The sequence below is a fragment of the Pipistrellus hanaki genome (assembly GCF_964339955.1).
Source record: "Pipistrellus hanaki genome assembly, chromosome: 14".
NCBI lineage: Eukaryota > Metazoa > Chordata > Mammalia > Chiroptera > Vespertilionidae > Pipistrellus > Pipistrellus hanaki.
The window spans coordinates 17288108-17304632 of record NC_140516.1 but is presented as its reverse complement, the minus strand read 5'-3'; the positions used below and the strand labels follow the sequence as shown (position 1 = coordinate 17304632).

General features: G+C 50.4%; 1 protein-coding gene across 2 annotated transcripts in view; it reads left to right on the top strand.

Moving 5' to 3' along the window:
• Nucleotides 1-16525, top strand: part of MACROH2A2 (macroH2A.2 histone) — a 40054-nt gene that overhangs the window by 22177 nt on the left and 1352 nt on the right. The window contains exons 3-8 of one of the 2 annotated variants that reach the window (XM_084903712.1): nt 7974-8080; nt 8998-9195; nt 10987-11097; nt 12997-13101; nt 14406-14490; nt 15825-15999. In XM_084903712.1, coding sequence (XP_084759838.1) covers nt 7974-8080; nt 8998-9195; nt 10987-11097; nt 12997-13101; nt 14406-14490; nt 15825-15999 — 781 coding nt within the window. Of the gene's footprint in view, nt 1-7973; nt 8081-8997; nt 9196-10986; nt 11098-12996; nt 13102-14400; nt 14491-15824; nt 16000-16525 lie in introns of both variants that reach the window. The other variant, XM_084903711.1, reaches the window with a different exon arrangement.

Sequence of the window (16525 nt, the reverse complement as noted above, 5' to 3'; positions counted from 1 at the left end):
AATATATTTTTTTGATTTTTTACAGAGAAGGGAGAGAGATAGAGAGCTAGAAACATCGATGGGAGAGAAACATCGACCAGCTGCCTCCTGCACACCCCCCACCAGGGATGTGCCCGCAACCAAGGTACATGCCCTTGACCGGAGTCGAACCTGGGACCTTTCAGTCCGCAGACCTATGCTCTACCACTGAGCCAAACCGGTTTTGGCTCTTTTTTTTTTTTTTTTTTTTTTTTTAAAGAAAATGGTGTGTCTTGCGTAGGGGAATGCAATGTGTGAGAATCTAGGTTCCCAAAGAAGAGAAGCTACAGGAGGACAGACCCGGGAGATGGGGGTTGCTATTTGTTTCATAAAAGGGGGTCTTCACTGTACATACAGTCCCCATTGCACATCGGTTCTCCGGGGTATGGGCTGGGACTCAGTGTCCACAAAGAATGCTGACCAGAGCATCAGAGGCGTCTTCAGTGGGTTCCACAAGGCCAGCGTTCTAGTCCTGCCCCTTACAGAGGTGGCCCTCTGTCTACGGGGGGTCCGGAGGAAAATATTGGTGGTTAAATTACTTTTTTACCAAGAGATGAGATTTTCACTGTATGGGTTCTTTATGTATTTGGGAACTTTTTACTTCGTTTTTGTTCTTGTACTCTTGTGTCGTAAACAGAAAAAATACTTCACAATTTCAAGGATGCTTTAAAATATTTATATAGCCAGGCCAGTATGGCTCAGTGGGTTAACCGGGAGGTCACAGTTCCATTCCGGTCAGGGCACATGCCCGGGGTGCAGACTTGATCCCCAGTAGAGGACGTGCAGGAGGCAACTGATCAATAATTCTCTCTCGATTGAAACTTCGTGGCCCATGCGCAAAAGTCGGTTTTCGGCTCTCAAAAGAAATTTCAATTGCTGTACTGTTGATATTTGGCTCTGTTGACTCATGAGTCTGCCGACCACTGCTCCAGGAAGTGGGAGAGGGGATGGAGGGCTCTGAAAGTGGATTGGATCCAGTGAGATAGAGCAGTGCTGTTCAAGGCGGGATCACCTGGGGATCTTGTTGACAAGGGCCAGGTGGCGCCTGAGACTCCGCCTTCCTCACGAGCTCCCAGGTGATGCCCACGCTGCTGGCTCAGGGACGCTCGGAGGAGGAGCAAGGTGGAAGCCAGTCTCTCAGCAGCAGGCCTACAGGCTCGGGTGGATGCTCGTTCAGAATGCAAGGTCCTGGCTGCACCCCTTCCGGTGGCCTGATTCCCTGGGTCTGGTGTAGGACCCAGAAACCTGATGGGAAACCCTGCCGGGGCTGGGGTGCCGGCTTCGAGAAAGATGAATGAAACTTGAAAACAACCTGTTAAACTCCTGTCACCCACTGAGACTGCAGACCACGTGGGTGACCCAGAGATCCCACAGCCTGCCTCCCCGCAGGAGCTGGGCTTCCCCGAAACCCTCCAGTCCCACGCTGTGCTCTTTCTGCTGCCCCACCCTGACCGTTACAGTGTGTGTGTGAGATCACAGTCATTAAATACCTTCTACGTCTCCGCCTGGCGGAAGTCACACTCCGCGCTAATAAAACACAATTTGGCCTTTTGAGTCACGGTCATCTCTGTGCATCTTTGGTTCAGATAAAAGCTTACATTTCCCCGTTTATTTACTCGACAAATATCTGTTAAGCATCTGCACGTCAGTACGCACACTAAGTCCTCAGGCTGCTCTCTGGTCGTAGGATTGGACCGTGACTGGGATTTCTCACGGGTCTTGGGTTAGAGCCCCCGGCCTCCACAGCCATCCCACTGTGACTCTGAGCCAGCAGGTCTGTAAGGACCTACAGCACCTCCCAGAGCAGAGCGTCCTGTTTCTCAGCGGAGTTCTCGCAAACAGCTATTGAGCACCTGCTGTGGGCCAGGTGTGGTAGATGCTGAGGATAGAGCCTCCACCAGGACAGACAGGGATCCCTGCCTCCAGCAGAATGCATTCCCGAGGGAGAAGCAAGCAAACAAGTGGAGGGTGTGCTGCTGTGTCAGGCGTGTGAAGTGCTGGGGGACAAATAAAGTGGGTTCTACCGACAGGGGGTTCCAGGAAAGGGAGAGGGAGGGGAGTTGTAAAATAGAGCAAGGCCCATGTGAAGGAAACCGGGAGTGGGCCTGCAGGTGTCTGGGGGTGGGTGCCCTAGTCTGAAGGAAGGCAGGTGCTGGGAGTGTTGGGGGAACAGCAGTGGGGCGTGGACTGTAAATGAGGCCCAAGGGAGAAGGGGCTGGGGTTAAGGGGTTGGGGGTGGAGGGGTGGGCGGGGCGGGGATAAGAGCTAGCAATAGCGGCCCTGCAGGGTTTGGAGCGGAGGCGGAAGTGATCTGATCCTGGGGGAGGGGCACAGGGTGGAAGCAGGAGAAGCAGCTGGAAGGCTACAGCAGAGATCCAGAGAGAGGGCGGAGAAGGCACCAAGGAAGGGTAGAGCCCTGATATATGTTGAAGGCAACGCCAACAGGGTTTGCTCCTGAGTTGCACATGAGCTAGAAGAGAGGATGAGCACCTAGAAGGAAGACATCGCCATTAATATCCATCCGGCCCCCTCTCTCCACCAGTCCCAGCATCCAGCATCTTCCTCAGGCAAGTGGAGACGGTGAGCCTGGCTGGTGGTGCTCAGTGGTTGAGCACAGACCTGTGCACCAGGAGGTCAGGGTTCGATTCCCGGTCAGGGCACGTGCCCGGGTTGCGGGCTCTGTCCCCAGTGGAGCACATGCAGGAGGCAGCCGATCAATGATGTTTCATCTTTCATCAGTGTTTCTATCCCTCTCTTTTCCTGATGCCTTGGTCTCACCCCCAGAAATTCTGGGGTATGTTCTGGGCATCAGGGTTTTTCAAAGCTCCCCCAAATGATTCTGATGGGCAGCAGAGTTGGCAATTGGTAGGAGTTGCCAGGTTCAGACGGGAGGGGTTGAGCTGGGGGAGACTGCCAGGATGGGAGGAACAAGGATGAAGTTTAGAGGAAGTATTGCAGCGATTCCAGACACTAGAGGAAGTCCTGTGTTCCAGGAGCAAGCTGAGGGTGGCAGGGCCGGTGGTTGGGGGTGGAATGAGATGGGGGAGGTGGGTGGTGCAGGCCACGGAGGACCACGATGAGCTATTGAGAATGCATAATTTACCTTTTTTATGTTGAGAGAATGTTTTATATTTCCAACTGAGAGGACAAATGAGTCTTAAAGCAGGGTTGAATTTCAGGGCACCTCCTGAAATCATTGTGTCACATAGAAACCCATCATTTACACATCATTTCCGGATAATTGGGTCTATCCATTTAACGCCGAGCATTTTTATCTAAGGATTCTTTCTCACTGCATCTGTGCTCTGAAGAGCTCGCTTTGGCAGCCGGAGCCACACGCGTGGCTGTGCAGGTTGTACGCTGTGGAAAGACACACATTTAAAGGAGTGCCTTTCACATCATGGACCTCAAATAACTATGTTTATCATGAACATTTCCAGCAGGTGGCAGTAAAGGGTCTTGTTCAGAGGAAATCAGGGCAGTCCGGCGTCTTGAGGAAGAGGCATCTTTTTCTAATTTGCACAAAGGCACCTTTGGCCTAGCGGCGGCCTTGTTGGCATGGATCTGGAGGAGGACAAAATGGGGACAGGGAAACCGTTTCGACAGTCACTACTGTTTGCTGGGCCGGAAGAGAAGAGAGCCTAAACTCGGATAATGGCACCGGGCGTGGAGAGAGGGGCAAAGGCGTGAGCTTGATGAAGCGGGTGGGGGATGGGGGCGAAGAGGCGGAGAGGACGACTAAGGTCTGTGTGTGGACGGAGCTGTCAGTCCCAGGGGCGAGGCGGGGAGCAGGTTTGGGGAGGGGGTGATAGGACGGGGGAGTTTGATTTGCCTGTGGAGCACCCAGGTCAGGAGGCCCAGGTGACATCTCAGCAGAGCTAGAGATACAGATCTGACCACACGGGAAGGGAGGTGGAAGCTGGAGCCATGAGGGATGGGGTTCCCCCGAAAGACTCAGGGCCTGAGCAGAGCAAAGGGCCCAGACAGAGCCCAGAGGCGCCGTCATATAGTGGGCAGGTGTGCAAGCAAAATGGGCTGGAGAAGGAGATGGTCTTGAAGGAGTGGCCACTTGGTGCCCTCTGTTCCAACCCCCCATTTAATATGCTATTTTCCATCTGCTGGGGCCAGAACATCCCGTGTTGATTCAGTAATGTACAAAATGAGAGGACACAAGCCCTCCCAAAATAATATCCCTTTGGGATACAGAATTTTTTATTTTTTATTTTTTACTACCAGATACTGAGGTGCATGCCAGATGGTTACTATTGCTGGAGATCAGACTTCCAAGAAGTTAGAGGTTCGCTATGGAAGTCTATAAACCTCCAGGGAAGTCTCCACCGCTTAACGGAATAGTGACCTCCCCACAGAATGTCCAGTGAAACACATGTGTGCCACACAAGCCCAGTTTTCCTACCGATGGCCCAGAGACGGAGACTTGTGTTCCCAAGATCAATAAAGTCACTCAACAGTGTAGCAACTGTCCCGTGGAAACGATGTGAGAATGAGTTTGCAGGGATGGAGCACTTTTCATTATGGAAATGCCCTGTAAATATTTAATGATAATGCTCCTTTTATAATCCACATGAATGCATCTTGTCGGGACAGCATTTGAAAATATTAATAATGATTAATGTCATTTCACACATTTAAATGGTGGCATCTCCTTCGCAAGGAATGTTCCGATGAAACATTCAACGGAGAAAAGAACTCGTCGGTCTCGATTTTCTGGTGTGCGTCCTTAAGTTTTCCTCTTTAAAGGAACGTTAAAAAGAGAAAGCTCTCCCTCTGCTTTCTCACTAGAGCACAGGCTCAGGTTTGCTCCCCAGGGCGGGCTTTGGAAGGGCTAGTCCGGGAGCTGAGTCCCATGCGAGCCTCGCCTTGTACCCGGCTTCGTCCCTGCGGCCACTCTCTCCTGAGCCGCATTTAATTCTGGGAGATTCCCCATCGGTGAGCCTCACGTCTGTGCATCTGTCTGTCCTGCCGAACATGACCTGACCTGCAGGGGCTTCTTCAGGCTCTGAGCATGGAGGGTTTCCCATCAGCACTGCTTCCCCTGTTGACGCCTGAGCTCATGCACTCGAGAGGATGCTTACCTCCTTCCTCTGGATGCAGGTGACACAGGCGGGAGAGTGATGGGCCAAGATGCTCGATTAAATCTGATCCCTCAGAAGCTTAAAATGGGGAGGCTCCTTGGCCCCTACACCCACCTAGAAAGAAGGGGGAGTGGATGCACCCTCTTCCTAGGCATGGGGCCCCCGAGATGAGCCAGGGCAGGAAACTGTCTTACTGCACACAGTGGGAAGCTGCACGTTTTAACCTAGAGTCATACTGCAGGTCTGTTTTTTTTAATGTTTTTACTGATTTCAGAGAGAGGAAGGGGAAGGGAGAGGAGGTGAGGGAGAGAGACATCAATGATGAGAATCATTGATTGGCTGCCTCCTGCATGCATCCTACTGGAGATCAAGTCTACAACCTGGACATGTGCCCTGATGGGGAATCAAATTGTGACTTCCTGGTTCATGAGTCAACGCTCAACCACTGAGCCACACCGGCTGGGCCAGCAAGCCTATTAGTGAAAGCTTTATGACTGCATTTTTTTTTTTTTTTGATGGGTACACTTTTTTAAATAAAGAAAGGGTTGGGCAGCAGCCTGAATGCGGCAAATCAGATTATCCAATATGGCATTAATTTCAAATACTCTGTCCCATTGTCTCTACAAATATGCTTATACTTCTCAAACTACAGTGCCTCCTCAATCTTTGATTCAGAAAACATGACTACTGTATAAATGAACAGTTGGTAAACACAATATTCATTGCTTAATAACCTGGAAGGGATGCGATGAGATGAATTTGCAGTGATTTAGCACTTTTCATTATGGAAATGCCATATAAATATTTAACTCTAATGATTATTTTATTGTAATTTTTGTTAATTACATTTGCTTAATTAATATGGCATACTTATGCCAAGTTTTTATTTTATTGCCATATATTTTATAAGTGATGGCAATTTCATGTGCTATTTTATTTGAAATTAGGTTGATTAGAAAGACATACAGAATCCCCTGTTAATTTTAGGATTTAATATTTATGCCATTATACCAGCACATCCCCAACACACACACACACACACACACACACACACACATATGCCTGGGCAAACACTTTCACACACATGCACATACGAACACTTTCTTCCCTCCCACCCCCCCACGTATTAGTGAAACCATTTAATGGCACATTGTTGTTAGCTTTCTGAGGGAAGGAATTTTTCTTTATAGGCTCATTCAGACTTTTAAAAGCAGACAAGTTTCATTTAAGAGTCTCATGCTCTACCGACTGAGCTAGCCGGGCGAGACGAGACAAGTTTCATTCAGCAGAACATCCTAACATTGAGGAAGAAGGAAAAGTAACAAAATAAGAGAAGAAAGGAGGAAGCATACAGATAGTATAAAACAATTCTATAGATTTTTTTTTTAACTTGACTCAAAAATTTGGTAGCCGGTGAAGTAGTGTTAGGAAAATTCCTTTCTGTCCGTTCTTTCACATTTACCATGTGACACATGCTTAGGCCTCTGAGGGGTCAACACATGCTTAGGCCTCTGGGCCCCAACATCCCTTCCTGGGCAGATCTCGTAGGTCTCCCCGTAGGAAGTCACCTCTCGTTGAGCATTTCCTCATCCCGCAGTGTAAGGGGGTTCTTCCCGCCCACTTTCCCTTAGGACAGTGTTTCCCAAACTTCTCTCATGATGAGAGTCACCCGGTGGAGTTGTTAAACTACAGATTCCTGAATCCCAACTAAGAAGTGCTAACCTAGAATTTTTGGGAACATCTAGGTAAGTATACAATTTTACCTAGACGTTCCCAAAAATTCTAGTTTAGCACTTCTTAGTTGGGATTCAGGAATCTGTAGTTTAACAACTCCACCGGGTGACTCTTATCATGAGAGAAGTTTGGGAAACACTGCTTTAGGACAAGAGGGACCCGGGGCATCAAGTGAAGCAGCAAAGGGGATTGTGGAAGGGTCCCCTGGGTACCAAAGACAGACTTCACCTCCATCACTGTTCTCTTCAGAGATGCCCTGTCGTCAGTAGGCTGAAAGCAGCTCAGGTCCCATGCTAGGGTTTAAACAGCATTTATTTCTCTCTCATACAAAACAAGTCTACAGAACACAGCCCAGGGTGGTAAGGAAGCTCCACAGCCCTAAGATACCTCAGTGCCTCCTGTCTGTTACTCCATCGTCCACAGCTTCTTCATGGTCAAACCCCAGCCATCACATCCCCAGTCCAGCAGTAGGAAAGGAAGGGGTACCATACAACACCACTGCTTGCCTTTCACTGGCCAGGACTTAGTCACATGATCACACTTATCCACAAGGGAGGTTGGGGAAAACTGTCTTCATTCCTTCCCATGGATATGGGCCCACAAAAAAAAAAAAAAATCAGATCCATATGCCAAGGAGGATGGGGAGGAATTAATGTCAAGGGACAACTAGAAGACTTTGTCACAGGATCATGTGTCAGGTCTTGCTAAAAATACCTTACTTAGCTGAAACTGTGTGGCTCAGTGGATAGAGCCTCAGCCTGAGGACTGAAAGGTCCCAGGTTCGATTCCGGTCAAGGGCATGTACCTTGGTTGCGGGCACATCCCCAGTAGGAGGTGTGCAGGAGGCAGCTGGTCGATGTTTCTCTCTCATCAATGTTTCTAACTCTCTATCCCTCTTTCTCTCTGTAAAAAAAAATAATAATAATAATAATAATTGATAAAATATATTTAAAATACCTTACTTGTCTAGGACCTGAATTCTTTTCAGCTTTCTGGATTTCTTTCCAGGCCCAGACTTAAAAATCACAAGTGAACCCAAGTGGTCAAACTCCAAGACCATTCCCAAGGAAAAGCTTCTGGAAGCTCAGACCCCACTCTGATCGTATTAACTCCCCCTTGTGATTTCAGCGGAGATCCTGGAATTGGCCGGCAATGCTGCGCGGGACAACAAGAAGGCGCGGATAGCCCCGAGACACATCCTGCTGGCCGTGGCCAACGATGAGGAGCTCAATCAGGTACCGCTGCCCACGGACACCTGCCCCCGATTGGGTTTGTCAAACGCACGGCCGAATGGGACCCAGCCGGCTGCAGTCATTCCTACTGTAGTTCCCAGTCCCGTTTACACCAAAAGAGATCTTTTAGATCAGTGTTCCCAAACTTCTCTCATGAGGAGGATCACCTGGTGGAGTTGTTAAAACACAGATTCCTGAATCCCAACTAAGAAGTGCTAACCTAGAATTTTTGGGAACATATAGGTAAAATTGTATACTTAACTAGTGCTCTAAGCTTAGATTGTAAGTATACAATTTTACCTATATGTTCCCAAAAATTCTAGGTTAGCACTTCTTAGTTGGGATTCAGGAATCTGTAGTTTAACAACTCCACCAGGTGATCCTCATCATGAGAGAAGTTTGGGAAACACTGTTTTAGATCATAAAAGAGAAGAATCAGTTCTGCTAGCATATCCTTCAGCTTCAAAATAAAATTGCCTCTGGAGTAGATCCTGTTATATATTCTGGGTCTGGCCAGACCTTCTTTTCCTCAAAGGGGTGCGGAGACCACTGGTCTGCTGGGCCTGGCCCCAGCTTTGACCTTTGAACTTGGTTTTGTCAAGCTGCGCTCCCCGTGTGTGAGGCTCCTTATCCTCTGTTATGTCTGGAATTCCAGGGCCCTCGGCAACAGGGCCGGGGTCAGCCTCTGAACCCTTTCATTTTGCTTTGCTTGTTGTGTTTTCTGCACAAGGTCACCGGGGGCCTTGGGGCCTATGGAGATACTCTGCGAGGGAAACGGGAAAAGCCGATCAGACTGTGCGTTATGCAACTCGGGGGCAACAAAGGCCAGGCCTAACCTTGTTTTGCCAACAGTGGGGACTGTACTCGATCCAGAGTCAGTGAGCTCCTGGTGGTCTGAACCGACGCGTTTCTCTCTCCAGCTGCTGAAAGGAGTGACCATTGCCAGCGGGGGCGTCCTGCCCAGAATCCATCCCGAGCTGCTGGCCAAAAAGCGGGGGACCAAAGGCAAGTCGGAAACCATCCTCTCCCCGCCCCCCGAGAAGAGAGGAAGGAAGGCCACGTCCGGCAAGAAGGGGGGCAAGAAATCCAAGGCTGCCAAGCCACGGGCGTCCAAAAAGGTGAGCCAGGCTGCGTCTGAGGGCCAGGGGCTCTCTGAACAGGAGGAAGGTTGGACCGTCAAAGACGGAGGTGTAGCCACGTCTCCAAAAAACGGGGGACTCCACAGCATGGTGCTGGGAGACAATGCCAAGCACGAGCTCCAGTCATCAGGCGGGGTCTCCCAGAGGTTTCCAAAGCCTGGGTGGTTCTCATGGTTCCAGATCCCTGCCACTGCCCCCATAACTAAGGTGACCAGCTTTTGGCAGGACAGTCCCAATTTTTAACAATTTGTGCCGTGTCCCATGGCATTTTTAAAAAAAAGTCCCGATTCGCCGAAACCGGTTTGGCTCAGTGGATAGAGCAGGGGTCCTCAAACTTTTTAAAGTGGGGGCCAGATCACGGTCCCTCAGAGAGCTGGAGGGCTGGACTATATGAACTACTAAGTCCTGTAACACCTCGGCTGCGCTCACTGCCCAAAAAACCTGGCGGGCCGGATCAGACTCCTCTGTGGGCCGCATGTGGCCCGTGGGCCGTAGTTTGAAGACCCCTGGGATAGAGCGTCAGTCTGCGGACTGAAGGGTCCCAGGTTTGATTCCGGTCAAGGGCATGTACCTTGGTTGCAGGCACGTCCCCAGTAGGGGGCGTGCAAGAGGCAGCTGATTGATGTTTCTCATCGATGTTTCTTTTTAAAAAAAAATATATATTTTATTGATTTTTTTACAGAGAGGAAGGGAGAGAGATAGAGAGCTAGAAACGTCGATGAGAGAGAAACATCGACCAGCTGCCTCTTGCACACACCCTACTGGGGATGTGTCCGCAACCAATGTACATGCCCCTGACCGGAATCGAACCTGGGACCTTTCAGTCCGCAGACCGACGCTCTACCACTGAGCCAAACCGGCTTCAGCCTCATCGATCTTTCTAACTCTCTCTCTCCCTTCCTCTCTGTAAAAAATCAATAAAATATATATTTTTAAAAAAAAAAAAAAAAAAAAAAAAAGTCCCGATTTTTTTAAAGATTTCTCTCCAAAAATCAGGACTTTTTTTAAAATGCCTCGGGATGCGGGACAAATTGTTAAAAATCGGGACATCTGGTCACCTTACTCTAGAGAGGCCCCTAAGGCCAGCCGATGGGGTGTCAGATGGGGCGGATAACCTGACAGGCTGAGCAGCTACAGCCAGAGATGCCGTTTGCAGAGTAATGCTTTCAGGTGCTGCCCAGGCAACTGCTTTCTGGCACCTGCTCTCCACGTGCGGCTCCTCCCGTTTGAGTTTAACTTAACTCAGATTTAAAAGTGTTTTCTCCGTTGCACGAGCTGCGTGCTCCGTTGCCCTGAGCAGCACAGATCAGGACGTTTCCACAGTCACGGGACGTCCTGTGGGCCAGAGCAGCGTCAGAGGCCGTCAGCTCCCCTCCCCAGACCTTCAATACACACGGAGGTCGTGTAAGCGCTCCCTGCCTGCCTCGGTGCCCAGGGAAACCCGGGACAAGGGGTGGAGCCGTGTGCCGGAATGACCCTCCCGGGTTCCGGTGCTTGTCATCGTGAGAAGAGCAAGAATCACACAGCTGTGTGCGGGCTTGAGTGAGAACTACAGGAGCACCTGAACCCTTGCACACTTCGTATTTTGGGCAACACCCTTTTCTTGTCCTAATATCGCTCCCCTTTGCTTCCCTCCATCAAGAACAGAACAGACGCTAACCACTGCCTTCCGTGCCCACGGTGGTGGTGGCCATGCGAAGAGCTTTATGTAGCCACTTCGGGCTTTTTCTCGAATGACTGCCCACCTGTTCCTCTGATTTCTACCCACAGTCCAAACCGAAGGACAGCGATAAAGAAGGGGCTTCGAATTCCACCTCTGAAGACGGGCCAGGAGACGGGTTCACCATCTTGTCTTCTAAGAGCCTCGTTCTTGGGCAGAAGGTACTGAAGAGAATTGTGCTGTGCATGACTGCATTTCTTTAAAAAAATTTTTATTGATTTTTTACAGAGAGGAAGGGAGAGAGATAGAGAGTTAGAAACATCAATGAGAGAGAAAATCGATCAGCTGCCTCCTGCACACTCCCCACTGGGGATGTGCCCGCAACCAAGGTACATGCCCTTGACCGGAATCGAACCTGGGACCTTTCAGTCCACAAGCTGACGCTCTATCCACTGAGCCAAACCGGTTTCGGCACATGACTGCATTTTTAAATCCTCACCTGAGGATATGTTTATCGATTTTTAGAGAGAGGATGGAAGAGAGAGAGACAGAGAGCTATCGAGAGAGAGACATCAATCGGTTGTCTCCCATACTTGCTCTGACCGGGGATGGAATCCACAGCCTAGGTTTGTGTCCTGACCAGGGATCGAACCCGCAACCTTTTGGGGCAATGGGATGACACCACAACCAGCTGAGCCTCCCCCAGGGCCATGGTTGCATTTGTATAACCTACTGTTTATAAAACAAGCAGTGATGCCTCCTTCATCCCCGGTTCCCCTAATCTGACTTTTGCTCTGGCCTTGAATGATTCATTTTTGAACTAAAGAGTAAACAAGTTCTTCCATGCTGAGAATTGTGCATGCTGACGTTGGCCGGCCAAAGGTAAGCATAGAGAGTCGATAGTTGGTCAGTAGATACGATGGCGTTACTGGTTTTGCTGGAAATGGCCCGAGCCCCAGTTATTTCTGTGCTCACCAAAATACTCATAGCTAACTTTCCAGGCAGGCTTTGGGAGGTCCACATTACATGGCTCACTGTAATTCACCAGAGAAAGAAAATAGAAATATGGTTCCTGGAAACCCCTGGTGTTAGGAAGGCAATACTTTGCCTTCTTTGCCAATACTTTGCCTTCTCGGCTGCAGGAGAAACAAACAGGCCAGGCACGTGAGTCTCCAGCAGCTCAGCGGAGGCCCAGCCAGACATGCAAATAATTCGTTCCCCCAGCATAAAAGTTTACCAAACAGACGATTATCTGTCAGATCAACTGGGGCTGAAATACGATCCGCAGAAATCAGCTGATCAGATCTCTGGTAGCACAGCGTTTGCAGCCTGACAACAGCGCAGTGTGACTCCACGGAGGCGGCGGGGACGAGCATGTGTGGGAAGAGCGTAGCTGTGGCAGGTTTCTGAGGCATCGCCGATGGAAGCCCAGAGCAGAGAGGCGGGATTCACGTCCCCTCCAGGGGCCGTCCGCAGTCACAAGGCGATCAGCTTCCTCTCACTTCTCGAGGGGATCGTGACGTTCTTGCTCGCATGGGGAGGCAGTGGACAATGCCTCCATTCCACTAAGCCCTGTGCACGTTATGGCAGCATTTCACACGTGTAGCCTCGCTTGTGGTCCACTACAGGCGAGGTGGCCAGGCATAGGCAGGTCAGGGTCCTGGAGCCCATCGCGTCTCTCAAGCGAGGTCAGCAGCTTCGCGACCCTGCCCCACAGGTCTGCGGTGCTCTGGGGAGGATGTAGGGAATGGAAGGCAGAGGAGAGAGCGAGCCCCGGGCTTCCCTTGCAGAAGCTACTCAGAAGCTCTGTCACCGACCAGCAAGGCTGCCCGGACTGAGAAAGGCAGGCACAGGCTGCAGGGACAGGAGACGAGGGGAGGTCCCGTTTCTGCTCCTGGAAGGGGAGATGGGTGCAAGCTGCTAGCCTCAAAGCGAAAATCAAATCCACTGCGCTCCAAGGGCCTGTGGAAAACAAGACACCTGGGAAACTGAGACACTGCTCCATGGACAGCCCTTTGTGTTGACATCCGGTATTAGTACCTGAGAGAATTAACAGATCTGATGGTAAATGTGAAACTGTTAATAGGATCTAATCTTTCCATCCTTTCTTCCCAATGCAGCTGTCCCTGACCCAGAGTGACATCAGCCATATTGGCTCCATGAGAGTGGAGGGCATTGTCCACCCCACCACAGCCGAAATTGACCTCAAAGAAGACATAGGTAAGGTCCCCCGACTTGAGTAGAGGTGCCACAGGATAGCCCGCTGTTCAGGCGAGCTCCTGTGAGGTAGGTCCTTGTCAGCTGGCTGTCCCCTACTTGGGGGGCCTACCTTTGTATGTAGCTGAACAGCATTACTGGAGAGTAATTGTATTTTAAATCTGCATATATTTTTGAAATTTTCATTGAAATATTATATAAAAGCAGATCATTCGTGCACATCTTGGTGAATTTTTCTTAACGTGAATTCATCTTTGCAACCAGCACCTTGATCATGAAGCAGAACCTTACCAGCACTCAGAAGTCCCCTCCTCCCCACTCCCAGTCTCCATTCCCTCCAAGGGTGACCACTATCTTGTCTTCTGACAGCACAGATGGCGTCCTGTTTTGGAGTCTTTATAAATGAAATCATGCAGGATGTCTTCTTTTGTGTCTGCCTCCTTTTGCTCAACTTTGAGTTTGTGAAGTTCACTCATATTGTTGAGTATGATTGTAGTCCATTCATTTTTCTTTTCTGTATAGTATTCCACTGGGGGAATATATATTCCAATTTGTTGATCCATTCTACCATTGGTGGCATTTGGGTGGTTTTGGTTTAGATAATAATGAGTCATACTGGTACAAACATTGTTGTACGTGTTTTTGGTAAAATTCTACATATGTTTTAAGCTTAAATATTGAGAAAACCATTGATAAAAAGGAAACGGACACCTAGGACAAGTCCATTGTCGTTAAGGCAGGAGGTGTTACCAGGCTAGGTAGAAGAGCTTGGGAAGGGAAGCTTTAAAGGCAAGAGAAATAACAGCATACTCAGTGGTCACCATCTCAGCTCTGGCCGGTGTGGCTTAGTTGGTTGGGTGTCATCCTTTGCATCAAACGGTTGCCAACTCGATTCCCGGTCAGGGCACATGCCCAGATTGTGGTCTCAATCCCCAGTAGGTGGTCATCAAATCAAGGCATTGAATTAAATGAACACAACAGGTACTGAGCCCAGAGAACAGAACAATGGAGCCTCAATTAAAAAGAAAAAAAAAAATCAACTTCAGGATTCCTGTCAGTAGACACATTACGGTCAAATTAAGAGGTCCTTGAAGAGTTTGTTAGGATCTAAGTCCCTATGGACAAAAGCCAGACCCCTGTCCCAGATGACCACTGGAAAACCAGGATGTCAGTTGCAAAGTTTTATTCCGACTTTCTGAGTCCGGTTTGTTTGTTTGTTCGCTCTGGCCAGTCAAAGTGTGTCTAACAGTGTGGTTGGTGGCACTGAAAAGAAAGCCACAGTGGCTCCCGCCTGTTCTCCTTCACAGGGAAGGCCTTGGAAAAGGCTGGGGGCAAAGAGTTCCTGGACACGGTGAAGGAGCTCCGCAAGTCCCAGGGCCCCTTGGAAGTGGCTGAAGGTGAGTGTGGAACTGGGCCGTGTTCCCTCGCCACCTCCCTCCCCAGCAGTGCATGCTCCCACACGCTCATTTTGCAAAGTAAACTATGCCGTACCTCATCAGAAGGTTATTTCTTAATTTGAAGAGTCGCAGGTGGATCATGTCATGTCCTTTAGGGGCCATAAAGTATCTGGATAACCCTGACCCTGACCCTAACCCTAACCCACCCACAACACCCCCCAGTGACCATCTAGTCAGTGCCAGGTGCTGCCCTGATGCCAGGACCACAGGGTGTGGCTCTCGATTTACGGAGGATCCAGTCACTAGCACAGGCCCACACCAGACCTGCCGAGTTGGGACCTCAGGGTGGGAATGGACATGTCTATTGGTCAGTCTAAAAGCCACTGTATTGGTTTCCTATCGCTGCTATAAAAATTTACCACAAGCCATAGTGATGTGGCTCAGAAGATAGAGTGTCTGCCTGTGGGCCAAAGGGTCCCAGGTTTGATTCTGGTCAAGGGCACATGCCTGGGTTGCAGGCTCGATCCCCAGTAGGGGGTGTGCAGGAGGCAACCAGCCCATGATTCTCTCTCATCATTGATGTTTCTCTCTGTCTCCCCTTTCCTCTCTGAAATAAAAAATATATTTTTAAAAATAACCACAAATTTCGTGGCTTCAAACAACACCGATCTATTCTCTATGAGCTCTGGAGGTCAGAGGCCCACAGGCTCCTGAGCCAAGGTGCTAGCAGTGCCGGTTCCTGCTCCGAGGAGCTGTTCCTTGCTCTCCTAGTCCTGGGCTGCCATGTTCCTTGGCTCCTGGATACTGCCCTCCCATCTCTGCTTCACCAACACATCCTCCTCTCCTACTTTGACCTTCCTGCTCCCACTTAAAAGATTGTGTTCCCATCTCAACATCCCTCTCAATCCCATCGCAAAGCCCCTTTGCCATGGAGGTGACATGCACAGTTTCCAGGGATTCAGTGTGGACATCTGGGGAGGCCATTCCGCAGCCTCCCACGGCCCCAGAGGTGACCCTGATGTGCACCTTGGATCAGGAACCCCAGTGAATAGGTAGCCCCACCCGGTGACTAGCTGGCAGGACACAGGAAGTCAGGTGGTGCCCCATCAGCTTTAAAGGAGCTTGTGCCCACTGTCCGAGCAGAGCGATGCCGGCACAGCTCCTGCTCCGTAAACCTACCGTCCTCTCCAAAGGCATAGAAGGTTGTCCAGTCAACGTCTCTGTCGCCTCCTTGTCCCCACACATCTAACAGGTGTATGTGGGGTTCGGCCTAACCCCCTGGCTTACGGTGAAGGCTAGGGAATAACCTGCGGCATTTCTCTCCCACGCCCCAGCTGCCGTCAGCCAATCCAGCGGACTTGCAGCCAAATTTGTCATCCACTGTCACATCCCTCAGTGGGGCTCCGACAAATGTGAAGAGCAGCTTGAAGAGACCATCAAAAACTGCCTGTCGGCAGCGGAGGACAAGAAGCTCAAGTCTGTGGCCTTCCCACCCTTCCCCAGCGGCAGGTAGGAGGGCTCCTCCGGGCGGGCGGGCGGGGAGCTCCAGCCTTCTCCCTGGGGGCCGGTGCTCCCCCCTTACACATCCACCGAAAGGCTGCCGTTAGCTACGGGCCAGCCAGTCAGCGCCAGGTGCTGCCCTGATGCCAGGGCCCCAAAAGCAATAAACCCCTCTCCTGCCCACAAGCACAGCCTAAGAGGCAAGACAGACTCAATGGTGGGCACGGAGAGATGGAAACAGGACTGCAGAGCCCGCCCTCATGCAGACAGGACCGGAGGCTGCCAGCGCAGCATGCGTGCTGGCCAGGTGATGGGGCAAGAAACCCGCCTCCATCCTTCGGAACACTCGGAGAGAAGTGAAGGCAGAAAACACCAGGCTTTGAAGGCCTTGCTACTCACGGGGATCCTGTGCTGCTTTGGGTGTTGGGGGGGAGAGAAGGGGGGACGCACGTGAAAGGAAGGCCAGGGGCCAGGGCTGTGACATGCCCACCAAGAGAGAGGAAAAGCTCTCGCCTAGGGTTTGCTTTCGGGGGTT